The following is an 18428-nucleotide window of genomic DNA, read 5'->3' as shown; positions in this document are numbered from 1 at the left end:
ACAGCACCTTTACTGCAGAGACCCAACCTTCCCTTGCATATTCTAGAGCTGCCCTACTGTACTGCCAGTACAGTAGCCACTGGCTACCTACGACTACTTAAATTTAAATTAAGTAGAATTAAATACAATTAAAAATTCAATTCCTCAGTCGCACTACTATATATAAGTGTTCAGTAGCGGCCTGTGGCTAGTGGTTACTGCACTGAACCGCAGTAATCTCCATCATTGCAGAAAGTTCTTGTGGACAGAGCTGGTCTAGAAGGTTTGCTTGAAACGCCAGCCCTGTGTCCTCCTCACGACGCCTAGTTTCAGCAGCCTCCCCAAGAGAAGTCCCAGAGACACAGAAGGTGACAGATTGACCCTGTTCCCACCGCTCCGAGAGAAGGGCCTTGTCAGGCACCTGCCAAAGGAGACAGCTGCCCTCCCAGGTGAGCCCGGCAGGAAGGACGTACCTTTGCAGGCCCCCGCCACGCCCAGGTGGTAGATGGCTGCCAGGACCCGCCAAACGGCCCGCTGCTCGCTCTCTGAGATGCCCAGCATCTCCATGGCACCCTGGAGCTGGGCAAAGGCAGCTGCCGCCTTCTGTTTATCTTCAGGCTGCGGGCAAAGGGAGAGAGGAAGAAAACAAGGCCATCGCGATGGAGAAAACACAAGCTCACAACTTGAAGCTGAGCTCCGTCTCGGAGGAATGCGGGGGTCATTTTATTGCCACAGTAAATTACCCACAATTAAGCTGAGGAGTACTGACAGACAAACTCAGGCGACTGGGAAAGTTATCCAAATCATTTTTCTCTGACTTTGAAATGCAGTGTGGCTTTTATTCCTTCATGTGTGCACGCACTACAGATTTATGGAAGCTCTGCTCTATGCGGGGCTCTGGTCTGGGGATGCAAAGATGAGCAAAGCCCAGACCTTGACTTTGAGGCCCTCTCAAGGTAGAACTGGAAAGAGACATAAAAGCTACTAAGTGTGAAAAGGGCTAAGTGGTAGGTAGGCTATGGGTACAGGTTGATACATAGGCTATATAGGGTCTATAGGTAGGGCCTAGAGGTAGGCTCTGTAGGGTAAGTTGTGCTATAGGCCTATGCAGAGAATCATGGGACATCAGAGGGAGAAGGGGTAATTAATCCCACCCAAGACAGCCAAAGGGAATAGCATAGAGCAGATCAAATTGTGATAGCAGTTTGAAAGATAAATAGGCAGAGTTGGCCAATTTAATATAATAAAAGTCCCAACAGGCAAAGGGAACCACATGAGCAAAGGGGATCTGGGGAGACAATAGGTGGTCAACGGAAGCAGTTATTTTTGTTTTGTTTATTTTTGAGACAGAGTCTCGCTCTGTTGCCCAGGCTGGAGTGCAACGGTACAATCTCAGCTCACTGCAACCTCCACCCCCACAGGCTCAAGCGATTCTCTCACCTCAGCCTCCTGAGTAGCTGGGCTTACAGGCACCTGCCACCACACCCAGCTAATTTTCATATTTTTAGTAGAGAAGGGTTTCACCACGTTGGCCAGGCTGGTCTTGAACTCCTGACCTCAAGTGATCTGCCCACCTCGGCCTCCCAAAGTGCTGGGATTACAGGCGTGAGCCACCGCGCCGTCTGGAAGCAGTTATTTTTGGAGGTGGGTCAGATAGAGATGGGGAGAAGATAAAGCTGGAGAAGCCGGCATGGGCCACCCTTGAAGGCCTCAACCATGATACTAAAGGGCGTGGGCTTTAAACTCCAGTCATGATTGGTAAATACTGATACGTGCCCCCACAATATTCCTGAGCTCATAACAGACATCATTAATCAATCAAGATCCTACAGCAAGCCAGTGAGTCCAGATTCCTTTCAGGACACTGCTTCTTGTAGCCACCACCAACTGAGCTTTCCCACTAAAGGAAATGGCACTTGTTTTCTGTCTCCTGTGCAGCAATAGAAAACTGCTAATTTTTTTTTTTTTTAGACAGGGTCTCACTCTACAGCCCAGACTGGAGTGTAGTGGTGTGATTATAGCCCACTGCAGTCTCAAACTCCTGGGCTCAAACGATCCTTCCACCTCAGCTTCCCAAGTGGCTGGGACTACAGGTGCACACTGCCATGTCCAGATGACTTTATTTTATTATTATTTTTTTTTTACAGATGGGGTCTCGCTATGTTGCCCAGGCTAGTCTTGAACTCCTGGACTCAAGCGATCCTCCCACCATGGCCTCTGAAAGTGCTGGGATTACAGGCGTGAGCCACCGCACCCAGCCTGCCAAAGATTTTAACAGAAGGAAACAGAAAATGACATGATCAGATGTTTATGGATTGTAGGATTTTTTTTAAGATTTATGATCCCAATTATGTTTGATTGAATATTAAAATTAGTCTGAAGCTACTATGCACACACCATCTGGCCAAGGAGACTCAGCCCAGAAGCCTGCTGGGTGGAAAGGAAGTGGGCTGGGAATGGGAATTCTTTTGTCAATAATCCACCAGCCGATAATGAGAAACTGATTTGCACTTGGCCTGCTTAGAGAACTTGGGTGATGAACTGTAGACTGTTAAAGCCAGCAAGTCTTCGAATTTTGCAGCAACCAGTGCCCAGAGAGCGGGTAACACTTGCTCAAGGTCACACAGCAAATTAGTATCAGATACAAGACTAGAAGCAGGCTTTTCTGATTCTTGAACTGATTCCCAGTCCAAGATACTTGTCCCCTCCACTCAAGCCACTTCCTCTAACTGGGAAACTTGCAAGAATCATCAACCAATTGGGATGACGTCAAAGCATACAGTGACATTAAGAGATTTGCTTGGGAAACATTTCAGTTAATAGCAAAAGCATGTTCCATTGATCCATCATATTTCTGGGCCGCCACAGGATCACAAAATCCCTAGCAACCAGGAGCTCAACCTAGCAACTGCAGCTGGAGCAAACAGAAGGACGGAAGGCATCTTACCAACATACTCTGTTATTTATGAGATCTCAAAGTAGCAGGAAAAGGGCGCCAAAAGGACAGTGCCCACACATTTATTATGGCTCCCACTGTGACCTATGAGCATTTGACTTTCAATTACAGAAGGATTCCACCACCTACCAGGTAGCTTGTGTGAAGAGAAGAATGAGAAAACTTCCACTAAAGCTCATTTGCTCCTTTCTCTTCCTCGTCCCCTCCCAATGTCTTTTTCTGAACAGAAGACATGGATCAATAAATATATATGTTTCTGATTCAAAATGATTAGGATCATGAAAACAGTCATAGTTTCTTAAATTTCCAGAGAGCCAATTGTTCGTCAAACACCTCTGCAGAGTGCCCTGACAAAAGAAACTCTTTGGATCAAAATCATGAAAATAGAAATAAGTCAAGTGAACAGAATAAGTCAACTGACAACCCAAATGTCTATCAGCAGGAGAACGGAGCCACAAAGAGTGGTATACCCAGAGCACAGCGATGGAGCGCTACACAGCAATGAAAAAGAACAAGCCACTGAGACATGCAGCCACATATAGGCATCTCACAGACCCAGTGTGGAGTCAAAGAAGCCAGGCACAAAAGCCTGCATCCTGTGTGCTTCTGTTTATGCAAAGTTCAAGAATGGGAGAAACTAACATGGTAAGAGAAGTCGAGACAATGAGTCTGGAGTGAGATGGGTACCTCCGATGGAGATTGCCTGGGAGGGGGCTCAAAGGAGCCTTTCATGGAAGGAGGAATGTTCTGTATCTTGATCTGGCGGATAGTTGCTGGTGTGTGTTTAATAATATTAACATCAGCTGGGTGCAGTGGCTCACGCCTGTAATCCCAGCACTTTGGGAGGCCGAGACAGATGGATCATGAGGTCAAGAGATCGTGACCATCCTGGCTAACACGGTGAAACCCCCTCTCTACTAAAAAAAAAAAAAAAAAAAAAAAAAAATTAGCTGGGCGTGGTGGCAGGCGCCTGTAGTCCCAGCTACTCAGGAGGCTGAGGCAGGAGAATGGCGTGAACCCGGGAGGTAGAGCTTGCAGTGAGCCAAGATTGCACCACCTCACTCCAGCCTGGGTGACAGAGTGAGACTCCATCTCAAAAAAATAAATAAATAATAAACAATAATAATAACATGGCCAGCTGTGGTGGCTCATGCCTGTAATCCCAGCACTTTGGGAGGCTGAGGTGGGAGGAGTTGACTAGCCTGAGCAAGACTGAGACCCTGTCTTTACAATAAAATTAAAAATCTGCCAGGCATGGTGGCATGAGCCTGTAGTCCCAGCTATTTAGGAAGCTGAGGCGCGATGATTGCTTGAGCCTAGGAAATCAAGGTTGCAGTGAACCACGATCACACCACTGCACTCCAGCCTGGGTGAAAGAGAGAGAAAGAGGCCGGGTGCGGTGGCTCATGCCTGTAATCCCAGCATTTTGGGAGGCTGAGGTGGGTGGATCACGAGGTCAGGAGATCGAGACCATCCTGGTTAACCAGTGAAACCCCGTCTCTACCAAAAATACAAAAAATTAGCCTGGCGTGGTGGTGGGTGCCCGTAGTCCCAGCTACTCAGGAGGCTGAGGCGGGAGAATGGAGTGAACCCAGGAGGTGGAGTTTGCAGTGAGCCGAGATCGCGCCACAGCACTCCAGCCTGGGCGACAGAGCAAGACTCCGTCTCAAAAAAAAAAAAAAAAAGAGAGAGAGAGAGAGAAAGAATATGGGAGAGAGAGAGAATATAAACATCATTGAGTTGTACACTTAAAATTAGTATACTTTATACACTTTATGTTTTACCTCAACTTTTAAAAATCAATGGATAAAATTCAAATAAGAAGATGCCCAGGGTTTGTCTGAGGTAAAGTCTCAAGGTCAATCAAAGTCTTCAGGTAATTTGGTAAAAGAAAATAAAAGCCAAAATATTCTCTCTCCATTAAACCAGGCTGGGCTTAGAGCGCCCAGGAGATTCCTACAATCCAGAGAGAGGCCAGGTTTGGATTTGGAGTCAGACAGAGCTGGATGCCCTCTAGACTCTGCACTCCCAACCACGCGACTTTGCAAAAGTCCCTTGCCCCGTGCATGGAGGCTCAGTTTCCACTTCTTCAAAGAGGAAATAAGGCCAGGTGTGGTGGCTCACACCTGTCATCCTAGTGCTTTGAGAGGCCAGGGTGGAAGGATCGCTTATGTCTAGGAGTTCGAGACCAGCCTGGGCAACGTAGCAAGACCCCTTATATCTATAAAAAATATATAAAAATTATCCAGGCATGGTGATATGTGCTTGTAGCCCCAGCTACTTGGGAGGCTGAGCCAGGAGAATTACTTGAGCCAAGGAGTTCACGGCTGCAGTGAGCTATGATCCCACTGCTGCACTCCATCCTGGATGACAGAACAAGACCCTGTCTCAAACAAAATACATAAAGAAAATGGAAATCATATCTTAGCATCCTCCCAGGGCTGCTATGAGGACTAAATGAGTTTATGTGTGTAAGGCACCCAGCACAGAGGCCAGCACACAGTGGTACTCAATAAACGGTGGTTTCCACTTACTACTGCCTCTCTCCCTCCATGCCTTCGCCTAGGCTGTTCCACCTTCCAGGGACACCGTTCCCCATTGCTGCCCAAGTTGATGCCCCATACTCTATAACAAGTTAATCGGGTATGACCCTGCCCTCAGGGGGCTCCCAGTCCACTGAAGGGGACAGGTGTGCAAAGAGATGACACACAGAGCACACACCATGGGCTGGGAGACACTGGGCAGGGGTAAAGGAACTGAATGGAAGGATGTTTCTACAACCAACATGCCCAGGGATTCCCACCCCTCTGCCTCCCGGAACGGGAGCTAACTTGGGGAGGAAAATGCTGGACACTGATTGAATGCATCTCACGCCTGTAATCCCAGCACTTTGGGAGGCCGAGGCAGAGAGATCACAAGGTCGAGATTGAAACCATCCTGGCAAAAATGGTGAAACCCCGTCTCTACTAAAAATAAAAAAATTAGCTGGGCATGGTGGCGCGCGCCTATAGTCCCAGCTCCTAGGGAAGCTAAGGCAGGAGATTGGCTTGAACCCAGGAGGTGGAGGTTGCAGTGAGCCGAGACCGCGCCATTGCACTCCAGCCTGGGCACAGAGCCAGACTCTGTCTCAAAAAAAAAAAAAAAAAAAAAAGAAACATCACATAGGTGCCCGCACAGGCCAGTGAATCTCATAGAGACTGCAGGGAGGGCAGGACAGGTGTCAGTCCACAGCCAGGAGCTGCCCTACCTGTCGCTCAGCATCTCACCAATCCACTTCTTATCTCAGCATCAAGAGTCCATTTAAGTGGAGAGGAGAGAAAGTGTTCACTGAGCACGTATTCTGTTGTACTGGGTGCTTTTTCCCCACGAGGCAGGCATGGGTCTCTCCAACCGACAGAGGAGGCAATGGAGGCTCAGAGAGGTGAAGTTACTTGCCCAAGGCCACCCATTTGGGGAAGGGCACGGTCAGTAAGTGTCACTGAGCCCCCAATCCTTGGTGTCATCCAAGGGTGTTGCTTTACCCATCCCACAGGTGAAAAACTGAGGCTGGGAGAAGTGACCCAAGAGTGAACGTGGACCAGACCTTAGAGCACATTGTCTTCAGCCACGATCTGAATCGTGATCTGAGATGACAGTGGGAAGAACGAAAGTACCAAATTTAAAGTCAGGCCAACCTGGATCCCAGTCCTGACTCCACCACTTAAAAGCTGTGTGCCTTTGGGCAAGTAGCTTCACCTCTCTGAGCCTGGCTACTTCTTCTGAAAAACAGATATGATCATAATTCCTTATTTAAAGAACCATTGGGAGAATTAAGTAAAAGCAAGGTCCTGGCAGAGCCCCTGGCACGAGTGAGTGATCCCTCATCCTTCCATTTGGGCACCATTCCCTAACAGTTGACAACTGGGTCATAAAAAATAAATGTGCCTCGGGCCAAGGCCTGGAATGTGACAGCCAGAAGCAAACTGCTGGGTGGCAAGGATTATTATTATTATTACCACTGCTGCTGGGCACATTTAAAAAAAAATTAGGCTAGGTTGCAAAAAAGAAATTATAGAGAAGACGAAAATAATATGAAAGCTTTGTGATTTCAGATGTATCCTGGTGCTTGGCAGATCTCAAGTAAGTTCCATTTACAAGCTGCAATGTGGCAGGCAGCAAGGGCGCAGTGTGAGGGCTAAGAGGAGAAACTGGCAGTCACCGGGTACACACAGCCTCTGAGGACCCGGCCAGCGCCACACTTGGGATCTCCACACTTTTACCCTGGGGTCCTTGCTTTGGCTGGCCATTCATGTTTACCTTTGCATCAGGTGCTCAGTGTAGCCAGAACACTGGCCTCCCTGCACCTGTCTAATTCATTCTCAGTCCAGCTCCAGCTCATGGTTGCCTCCGCCAGGCAGCTCTCCCTGATATGCCTCTCCTCCTCCCAGCTTGGCCTCAGCCTACATACACCACCACTCAGGCACATATCTCTCCAGCTTGGAATGATCTGTTGATGTAGACATGGCAGCCCATCACCACCTCCCAAAAGTGAGTCACTTGATGGGTGAGACCCAGTTGAGTTATTTCTGTGTGCCAATACCTGGCATCTAATAAGATCAAGAAATATCCATTGACAATGAGCTTCTAGCGACCATCCCCAAATAAGAGCCACTGATGGTGGGGTTGAGTGTGTTCACCCACTGAGCTGGGTCCACAGTACTACTCAGCCCAGATTTGAGGACCCCAGGCTGCCCACAATGACTGAGGGATGGGACCCCCAGGCTTTCTAATCCCCTTCTCTGGGTCCTCAGAGATTCCCAGCAACTGCCCCAGCTCCCAGGACCCAAGGAATGGGTCCAAAGGCAGACATGAGATCCCCAAAGACCTAGTGAAATGACACTGGGGAGAAAATAAAGTTTAATTAACCGATCTCTGCTGACCACAGTAGCAAACGATTTGAAAATTGAAAAGATGTGATTTTAGTTAAGTGGTGGTGAGTTGGGCATGCTCGTTCATTTATTCACTCAACATACCTTTATTGAGCACTTGCTGTATGCCTGGCTGAGCGCTAGGCCTTGTCTATTCAGGAGTGATCAAGATAAGTAAGACTCCCACTCTCATGGAACTTAGGGCCGAGGGGAGACAAATCATAAACAAACAGTGTGATCAGAGATGGGAGACTGTTACCAAGGAGACAACAGGAAAGACGATAACTGGAGACATCTCCTTAGACGGAGGTTTGGGAGTCTGAGATGGTAATACAAGCCAGACGGCCACCTTATCACTAAGAACCACAAAAAGGTTTAAAACCATGTAAATGTATGTAACTAACCTGCACGTTGTGCACATCTACCCTAAAACTTAAAGTATAATTAAAAAATAAAAATAAATAAAACCATGTAAATGGACATTAGGGAAACAGCAGTTCAGTGAACCACGTCCCCTCCATGAATGTCTGGTCATTAAAAATAATATTTGTGAAAGTTTGTTTTTTGTTTTTTTTGAGACGGAGTCTCACGCTGTCGCCCAGGCTGGAGTGCAGTGGCGCAATCTCAGCTCACTGCAACCTCCGCCTCCTGGATTCAGGCGATTCTCCTGCCTCAGCCTCCTGAGTAGCTGAGATTACAGGCACCTGCCACCACGCCCGGCTAATTTTTGTATTTTTAGTAGAGACAGGGTTTCACCATAATGGTCCGGCTGGTCTCAAACTCCTGACCTCAGGTGATCCGCCCGCCTTGGCCTCCCAAAGTGCCAGGATTACAGGCATGAGCCACCATGCCCGGCCAGAAAGTTTTAATGATATACAGTTTGTTATTAATTATGTAAAATATTTGCAGGAAAAATACTGGAAGAACACCTGCAGGTATAGGACCAGTGGGTTTCTCAGGGTGGTGAGGTGAATGGCACTTGTTTTCTGGTTTGCTTGAGTGTGTGCGTGTATTCTGGTTTTTGGTTTTGCCCTTGTGTTTTTTCTGATTTCTCCATAGGAAGTACGTAGTAATTTCGTTTTTTTTTTTTTTTTTCTTGAGACAGAGTCTCGCTCTGTCACTCAGGCTGGAGTGCAGTGGCGTGATCTCAGGTCACTGCAGCCTCTGCCTCCCAGGTCCCAGTTATTCTCCTGCCTCAGCCTCCCAAGTAGATGGAATTACAGGCACGTGCCACTACACCTGGCTAATTTTTGTATTTTTAGTAGAGATGGGGTTTCACCACGTTGGCCAGGCTGGTCTCAAACTCCTGACCTCAAGTGATCCGCCTGCCTCTGCCTCCCAAAGTGCTGGGATTACAGGCGTGAACCACTGCGCCCAGCCATAATTTAGTTGTTTGGTTTTTTTTTTTTAACAGATGCTTCATTAAAAATATGAATTAGAAGAGAATAGAGATAAATTCAGTAAGAGGGAAAACAAGACGTGCTGCCAAGGAACATGGAATGGGAACTGAGTGCCTAGGTAACGTGTCTTGCTGTTGGGGAGCAGGCCAAGCCCTCCCAACTTGCCCAATGCTGCCATCCTTGATGATGGAGGAGGAGGAGGAGGAGAAAGAGGAGGAGGAGGAGGAGGAAGAGAAGAAAAAGAAAGAAGGAAGAAAGAAGAAGAAGGGCTGACATTGGAAGTGTCAGGCACTGCCGAAGTACTTCATTGGCTTTATCTCATTTCATTTGAGGTCAAGGTGGACTCTTGCTCTCCTAGTTTTCAACAAGGAAAAAAATCGAGGCCCAAGGAGATGAGGTCACTTGCTTAAGGCCACCCAGCTTAACCTCTGGTACTGGGATTCGAACATCACTACGTCAGACTCCACTGTCGCCAGTGAGTTTTCAGTGGAGATGGAACCAGCTGTTACAGATGAAACAGAAGCAGAATTAATCATAGTACGGGGGCTGGCTAGGAGGAGAAGGAAGGAGGAGGGCTCAGCCAGGGATGAAGTTGGGTTGAAGTTGGGTTGTAGAGTTGCCAAAGAAAATGCAAGCCATCCAGTCAAATCTGAATTTCAGATAAACAATGGATAATTTTTTTCATAAATATGTCCCCCACAATATTTGGTACAGCAAGAATGCTGGCCTCACTGCATCTGACTACTTTCACTCTCACTCCAGGACCAGCTTGTGGTCCACTCCTCCAGGCAGCCTGCCCTGATAGGCTCCCAACCCTTCAGGCTTCCCTGTGCAATATTTGGGACATGCTTATACTAAAACATTATTCAATGTTTATCTGAAATTCACATTTAACTGGGCATCCTGTATGATTTGCTAAGCCTGACAGCCTTGGGGACTTAGCAACTCCCATTATTGGGGGACATATCCTGATCACCAGATTCCCTTAATGAAGCTGTACCTGGCCTACCCGACCCCAGTAACTAGCCCAGGCTTGTATCAAAGACCAATGAATTTTCAGACTTTATTTTTCTTCTGAAAGAACAGAGAAAACATTCTCTTGATACCTGCCAGGTAGCAGAGAGAGAACAAAGAAACACCCTACCAGTTCCTGCAAATCAATTGGTCTAAAAAATGCCCCACAGAAATAAAGAGGAAAAAAAGCAAACCACTTCAAATGCTTCTTTGACACAAATTCACGCTGTGACCAATGGCTTTATGCAGACTGTTAACAAACAGGTCAGGTTGGGGGAAAGCTCAGAGGACCCCAGCTTGGGTCCTTTTCCTTCTCAAAAACAGTAGGAAAATAAACAACTACTCTTCTGCTGATTCATATGGATATTTTGGGCCAAAGCTCATTAAACGAATGAGAAAAATCAGTGCTGAGGTAATTTCTCATCTCTTGCCTTCAAGGTGGAGGTCTGGGCTCCTCATGACCCCAGATCACGGGGGAAAGGGTATGAAAAAAGAACACACTGCTGAGTCCCCCAAGTAAAGAAGCTGCCCCCCTAGTATTTGGTTTAGCAAGAATGCCAGCCTCCTTGCATCTGTTCATTTCATTCTCATTCCAGCTTGTTTCATGTATGAGTTTTGAGAATGAAAGAAATTTCATTCTCATTCTCATGGCCAGCTCTTGGTCACCTCTTCCAAGCAGCCTCTCTGATATGCCCCCAACTCTCCAGGCTTGCCCATACAATATTTGGGACATACTTATAAGGTGACAAGTAGATTAGCCCCCGGAGTTCAAAGACGGGGCAGACACATCACCTCACCCAGTGCAGAAACAGACTCTACAACAGTGGTTCTCAAAGCCGGGTCCCTGGACCAGCAGCATCAGCATTGCTGGGAACTTGTGAGAAATGCACATTCTCAGGCCTCACCCAGAGCTACTGAATTAGAAACTCTGCAGATAATACTCAGCACTGTGTAAGACAGACTGTGTGTGTGTGTGTGTGTGTGTGTGTGTGTGTGTGTGTGTGTGTGTGTGCGTGCCTGCACGCGCACAGGCTTAGCAATTTTTTTTTCTTTTTTCTTTTTTTTTTTGAGACAGAGTCTCGCTCTGTCTCCCAGGCTGGAGTGCAGTGGCACAATCTCTGCTCATTGCAACCTCCACCTCCTGGGTTCAAGCAATTCTCCTGACTCAGCCTCCCAAGTAGCTGGAACTACAGGCATGTGCCACAACGCTCAGCTAATTTTTAGTATTTTTAGTAGAGATGGGGTTTCACCATGTTGGCCAGGCTGGTCTCAAACTCCTCACCTCAGGTGATCTGCCCACCTCGGCCTCCCAAAGCGCTGGGATTACAGGCGTGAGCCACCGCACTGGCTGAATTTCTTTAATGACCAATGATGTTGAGCATATTTTCATGTGCTTAGTTGCCATCCATTTACATTTTTTTGTATGTTCCACATTTTGCCCGTCTTTTTTGTTGGGTTGAGTTTTGAGAATTACTTTTATATTCTAGATAAAAATCCTTTATCAGATAAGTGATTTGCAAATATTTTCTCCCAGTTGGTGGCTTGCTTCTTCATACTAATAGTGACTTTAAGAGAGCAGACGCTGTTCCTTTTGATAAAGTTAATTTGTTCTCTTATGGACTGGGATTTTGATGTCTCATTTAAGAAATCTTTGCCCAGCTCAGGGTTACAGAGATTTTTCTCACCTTTCTTCTAGAAATTTTGTGGTTTGAAGTTTTGCAATGAGATCTGTGACTCATTTTTTGTTAATTTTAGTATATCATGTGAAATACGGATTTTTTTTTTTTTGCACCAGGATATCCAATTATTCCAGCACTATTTGTTTCCCAGACATGTATATTCGAAAAGAGGCTTTGGAGTGGAAATTATCTACTTCCCTCCATCTGGTGAACTCCTATTCATCCTTCAAAACCCAGGCCAAATGTTCCCTTGGCTAAGAAGTCTTCCCTGGCAAAGTCCAAGTAGCTCTATCAGCTATCTTGTGGTGCCCGCAGCATTTCATGCAACCTCTGACATATTCTTATCTCACATGATTGCATTAATTTCCAAGTCTGTGTCTCCTGCTAAAGTGAAAATCCATGGATGAGGATCATACTCCTAGCACTCAGCAGGAACATACACCTAACACAACACAGGCCCAGCACAGGTGGTGATGAAGGTATTTGCGAGAGAAGGGAGAAAACAATGGTTAAAATAATTGAATAATAAAATATCAAACCAGTGAACCATTTGCTTTTTTAAGCAATGAAATACCTAACTCTCAGCCCCACTCATAGACTATATTCATCAGGAAACCATCGCTGAGTGCCCCTACCCAAGTTAACCACCACTAGTACTGACAAAGAGCACCCTATTGATTGATTTAGGCCAAGCCCTGTTCTAAGCACGTTATACACATCCTGTCATTTCACCCTCACAACAACCCTATGACGCAGATACTGCTACTATCATTATTGTACTGAAGAAGAGACAGACCTCCCAGGAGGTTAAGGTCCATGCCTGAGGTTCACCTACTTAACAAGTGTCAGAGCTGGGGCTTGAACTAGACTGATTCCAGGGCCCTAATCCTACCTCTACGTATACTATGTCTGGTTTCCTTTATTTGTCTGAGTCTTCTTTACCCAATAAGCCGAGACCCTACAAAGGCAGTCCCGACTCTTCCACATGACCAACTCTTGCCAACTATGAACCCCAGTACCAAAAGAGACAAGTTGCATGGCGACTCATCACCCTCCCATCTAGCCCCAGACACAGACTCACATTCCACCTGTGAGGGATCTCCTCCTTACCTTGGACCACACGCCCATGCCAAAGGAGCTGCTATCTGCCATCTGGTGCAGGTTCAGCTCCGTCCTGGAAGCACAGAAGGAACCAGGAGTCAGGGGGGCTGTCCACACCAGCCCTGGCAGGGCAGGTGGTCATCACAGTGTGAGGCTCCACAAAACTGACCGGACACCCCAGGGGCTGTCCCTGGCCTTGGCCCCACCAACTCTGCCGTGGGATATCTTCGATCTCCCAAATATTCCTCACGCACAGCCCTCACTTGGCCCTCCCTAAAGGCCAGGAAATCCCAGGAGAAAGGGTTGTAGAGGAAAATCAGGAGAGCAGGGACTAACCCCAGATCTTGTAATCAGCTGAGTGACCTCACTCAAGGATAATATTAAAACAGTCAACATGAACGAGCCCTTGCTGCAAGCAAAGTCCTAAGATGACTCATGACAGCCCCACTCCATGGGTACAAACATTATTTCCATTTTACAGTTGACAAAACAGAGGCACTGAGAGTGGGTACCTGCCCCAAGACTTCATAGCTAGCAAGCATGCAACCAGAAGCTGAGCTGAGGTCTGTTGGCCCCTCGAGCCCAGACTCCGCGCTATCCTGCCACATGCACCTCTCCCGGCCTCAGTCTGCACTTTATGAAGCAACACAATGTTTAAGGCTCCTTGCCATGTTCAACCTGCAGGTTCCTCGAGAGTGAGACCAGCAGATGGGCCATCCACTTTTGCAGGCTTGAGGAATGCAAGCCAAAGGCGGGGTGGGCACAGCTATGCCCCCTGCCCCTTCGAATCACACTCTCTACTCACAAAAGCATGGTAGAGCCCAGCCTAGGATCCCCAATCCCACGTTGGTTCAAATTGGTTCCTGGAAAGTGGGGATTACTCATCAGTCTCCAGCCAGCTTGTCTGGTTCTGAGGCCTTCAGCGTCCTCTCCCTGGATTCTCTACAGACCCCACACCCCTCTCTGCCTCGTGACTTTGAAGGAGTCTTACCAGCTAGGCTTCAAGTCCAACCCCAGTGCTGCCATGTGGCAGACAAGGTAATTCTCTTCTCTGCAACTCACTTTTTCTTATCTGTAAAATGGGCCCCCTACTCTACTTGCCTCCCAGGATTAAATGAGATATTATACATAAATTCACACTGCCAGGCTGGCATGGAGTAAGCGCTCTGTTTTCCTCACACTCTCCTCCATTCACTGGAAATTAAATCTGACAAATAATTAAGAAGCATCTACCTGGTGCCAAGCCCTGTGCTAGGTACTGGGAAAGCAGAAAGAACAATGACAGGGCCCTGATTCAAAGATCTCCCAGTCCATCTGGTGAGGAAGGGAGACTGCACTGGCAGGTTTTTGAACCAGAAGCACATACCAGGCACCAAAACGGTATAAAGGAGAAACTGAGGAGCAAGAATCAGGCAGTGCTCCTCTAAAAAAGGGATCTGGAGTAGGGTTTTGAAGGATGAATAGGAGTTTCCCACATGAGTGCATGGGAGAAAGGACATTTGTGCAAGTGAGAACCCGTTTTTGACCTTTGGAAGCTTCCATGTGGGTGACGGACCAAGTTGGCAGCAGCAGAGGTAGAGAAAGGGAAGTAACTGGGGGATCACCAAGGAGGCTTCAGAATGACAATGACTCCCTGAGGGGGCTGAGTTGCTCCAAGCACTTTACTCACTCTCTTAGGGTCCCTGAAACTCATCTGGGCCACCTATTCCTCTCAGAGGCAGCTTTGGCCCAGCTCCTAAGGATGCCAAACTCAATAAGGATGCCACCAGCATGGAGGGCCCCTGGCCTAGGCCTGGCTTGGAATGAACGTCTGGCATCCTCTGCTAGCCACAGTTGAGCCTCATCCTTCCTGGGCCCACCCCAGGGTAAGCCTCCAAATCCCCCTCTCCGGGAGGCAATTCTTCTATCCCCAGAGCCAAGCCCCACCCATGGGGTACAGAAGAGAGAACCCCAGTGTGGAGCTCCAGGGCTGGAACAAGGGTGATGTGTGTGTCTGAGAGATGTTCTGAGAGGTGAGAAAATGGAGGTCCCAAGAGGTGAGGCCACGGGGCTGAAAGTGGGATTCCTATGTTCAGGGCCCACCTACCTACTCCTTCCCACATTACACCATTACTATGCACCGCACGTGGCCCCTGCTGCCTTGACACGCGATCTCATTTAAATGCCTACGGGGTTGGCACTAGTAGGAACCCACTTTACAGGAGGAGAAACCAAGGCTCAGAGAAGCCCATGTGGGGCAAAGCCCAGATCAAACCCATGTCTCTCTGAATCCAAAGTCATTTCTTTGGATGACCTGGTCAGGGCCTGGTCAGGGCCTGTCGGGGGTATCAAGGCAGATCAAATCCTCCAAAAACAAGAACACACACACACAAAGCATTCGCTATGTCCGGGCACTATTTTAAGAAGTATTGTCTGCCTGTTCATATTTTAATCCTCACCACAACACTGGGATATAGTCACATCTATTTTTGTAGATAAGGAAAGTCAGGCTCAGAGAGGTGAAGTCATTAGCTCAAGGTCACACAGCCAACAAGTGGAGAAGCCAACATACAAATCCACACAGCCTTGTCCTCGAGTCTGTGGTCCCTGTCACTCTGCTATACCACCCCACTCCAAGTTCTTCTACAGATTCTCAAGATCTTCTAGAAGTTTCCCTGCTGCTCAGTTACAATCACTCTAAAAACTGGGAGTTCCCTCTCTACTCTGCCTTCTCTCTGCAGGTTACAGCTGTCCCTCCAGCCTTAGCCAGGACACTCCAGACAGGTTGAGGCTGTCCTTCAGATGGGGAGGGAAGGTTGGGGAACAAACAATGGTGAGGTTAGAGCACAGTAACCACAAATTATCACCCTTCATGTGGGAAAACCCACTTTTTCCTCTCCCCGACACTTCACTAGGACCATGCCCATCCATCCAACAGAGGAGGAAACCAAGGCTCTTGGAGAGGAAGCCACATGAGCCACATGCCTAAGGATGCCCTGTAGATTTGGGGAAGGGCAGAGATGGCTTTTTAGGCCACCTCCTCCAGGAAGCCCTCCAAGATGAGGCTTGCCTGACTACCCAGCTCACTGCTCCACTCAGCTCCAGGTCCATCCTGAGGAACCTCATGTAGGCATACCCTACCATACACCCAAAGCTCCCACAAAAGTTTAGAAACTTCTGGAAGACATGCGGGTCTGCTGTCCCTCTCCCTCTTCCCATACCACTGCCAGGGCCAGTACTGACATGCCACTATCACAGCAGACAGCTTTGACTCCCAGCATTTATAAAGAGCTGAATGTAAATTATCTCTCTTAATCCTATAAGGTCTATGCAAGGTGTTGTTTCCACATTACAAAGGAAGAAACCGAGGCTCAGGGTGGATGACATGTGACCAAAGTCACCCAGCCCATGAGCTGCATGTACCCAGACAGCTGGAATCGGATGCCATGTTCCTAATCCCTGGGTCCCACGGCCTCTCAGTGCTGGGCAGAAGCTAAGGCTGGGCCCCCAAAGAACATGTGCCCTTTGTCGCACTGCCCTCAGCTGTCTCTTCCTGCCCCAAGTGCTCACCTGAGATCCAAGTCCAATCCAGCCAGCATCTGGGAGAAAACCTGGAAGTTACTTTCCCCTTCCGGCTGCCGCGCCACGCGGCTCTTCTCCAAAAGCATTGTCTGCAGGGAGAGAAGAGGGGCACCCAGTCAGTGCTTTGGGTACATCTGCACATGCCTGAAGTCCAGCTACCCAGAAGCCCCATTGGGGTGCCCCACTCTGATCCACTCTTTTTTTTTTTTTTTTTGAGACGGAGTCTCGCTCTGTTGCCCAGGCTGGAGTGCGGTGGCATGATCTCGGCTCACTGCAAGCTCCGCTTCCCAGCTTCACGCTATTCTCCTGCCTCAGCCTCCCGAGTAGCTGGGACCACAGGCGCCCACCACCACGCCCGGCTAATTTTTTTGTTTTTTTAGTAGAGACGGGGTTTCACCGCATTAGCCAGGATAGTCTCAATCTCCTGACCTCATGATCCGCCCGTCTCAGCCTCCCAAAGTGCTGGGATTACAGGCGTGAGCCACCACGCCCAGCCTCTGATCCACTCTTCGAGACAACATCTCAGGTCCAAATTAATTTTGCTGGCAACCTCCACATCAGAACTTCTCAATCCTTTGTCTCACTAATTCAGAGTCCACCTAGGAAATTAACTAATGCAATAGATTCATTTCAATTAAGGTATCAAAGGTAATAACAATCAAATGAGGCCACCTTCCAACATATTCCCTTTTTAATAGAAGCCTTTAATACCTTAACCCAAATAGTGATTAAGGGTAGGATTTCAGGGCCAGGACAGAAACGGGACTTATTTGGCATGGAGGGGTTTTCCTTGAGTCTGGATATTATACCAGCTCCATGTTACAAACAACCCTTCTAATAACCTAATCCTATTTTCTGTTCAAACAGGATGTTTGAGGGAGACGGGGAGGAGTATGGGTGATTCTGGAGATAGGAACAAACAGGCCATGTGCTCGTCACACGCGGACTGCTGCAGAAGGCTGGCAAGCGTCTGTTTAATTTCAACTTGCGCTTTTAAGACCCGGCTAATGACAGCCTGAATTCTATATTTGCTCATGAATATTTCATCCCCCTGAAAGTCTGAAGCACAGACGGGCTGGCTTGCTCCAGAAGGGGACGTTCCAGGGCACCTAGCGAGGTGGGGAGCAACTGGCCCCAGCTAGGGGATCCATGACCATTTCATTATTTTATTTTTATTATTATTACTATTTTCTTTCTGTCTTTTTTTTTTTTTTGAGATGGAGTTTCGCTCTTGCTGCCCAGGCTGGAGTGCAGTGGCACAATCTCGGCTCACTACAACCTCCGCCTCCTGGGTTCAAGGGATTCTCCTGCCTCAGCCTCCCGAGTAGCTGAGATTACAGGTACCTGCCACCACACTTGGCTAATTTTTGCATCTTAGTAGAGACGGGGTTTTACCATGTTGGTCAGGCTGGTCTCAAACTCCAGACCTCAGGTGATCCACCCACCTCGGCCTCCCAAAGTGCTGGGATTACAGGCCTGAGCCACCGCCATGACCATTTCAGACACATCCTAGAGTCCCAGCTGGAGGCGTGGGCTCTGCTGAGTCCCGGGGTTAGAGACACAGCAGCCCCAAGGGCCCCCCTGCACATCCCCCCAGAGGCCTCACCTGGAGCTGAGCAGCCGTGATGCGGCCTGTAGCGTTGAAGTCCAGCGACATCACCATGGAGAACCGGGTGGCACTGCGGCTGTGGGCCATGGACACAGAGCCGAAGGCCCGGAGGACAGTGAAGGTGGCTCGGATCTTCTCCACTGTTGGGGGCAGCATGGGGCCACATGTCACTGATGGCCCAGGTGCTGCCACTCCCACCTCACACAGGTCCACCTTTTCCAC

At 48.2% G+C, this 18428-nt stretch overlaps 1 protein-coding gene across 1 annotated transcript in view; it reads right to left on the bottom strand.

Moving 5' to 3' along the window:
• Positions 1-18428, bottom strand: part of MYO18B (myosin XVIIIB) — a 268281-nt gene that overhangs the window by 233143 nt on the left and 16710 nt on the right. Inside the window, exons 7-10 of the mRNA XM_034948321.3 lie at positions 18204-18346; positions 16586-16686; positions 13046-13109; positions 453-597 (exon numbers count right to left, since the gene is read on the bottom strand). Of these exons, the coding sequence (XP_034804212.2) occupies positions 453-597; positions 13046-13109; positions 16586-16686; positions 18204-18346 (453 nt within the window). The remainder of the gene's footprint in view (positions 1-452; positions 598-13045; positions 13110-16585; positions 16687-18203; positions 18347-18428) is intronic.

Source organism: Pan paniscus, chromosome 23, assembly GCF_029289425.2.
Source record: "Pan paniscus chromosome 23, NHGRI_mPanPan1-v2.0_pri, whole genome shotgun sequence".
Lineage (NCBI taxonomy): Eukaryota > Metazoa > Chordata > Mammalia > Primates > Hominidae > Pan > Pan paniscus.
The sequence above is the reverse complement of the archived record's forward strand: the minus strand, read 5'-3'. Positions and strand labels throughout refer to the sequence as shown.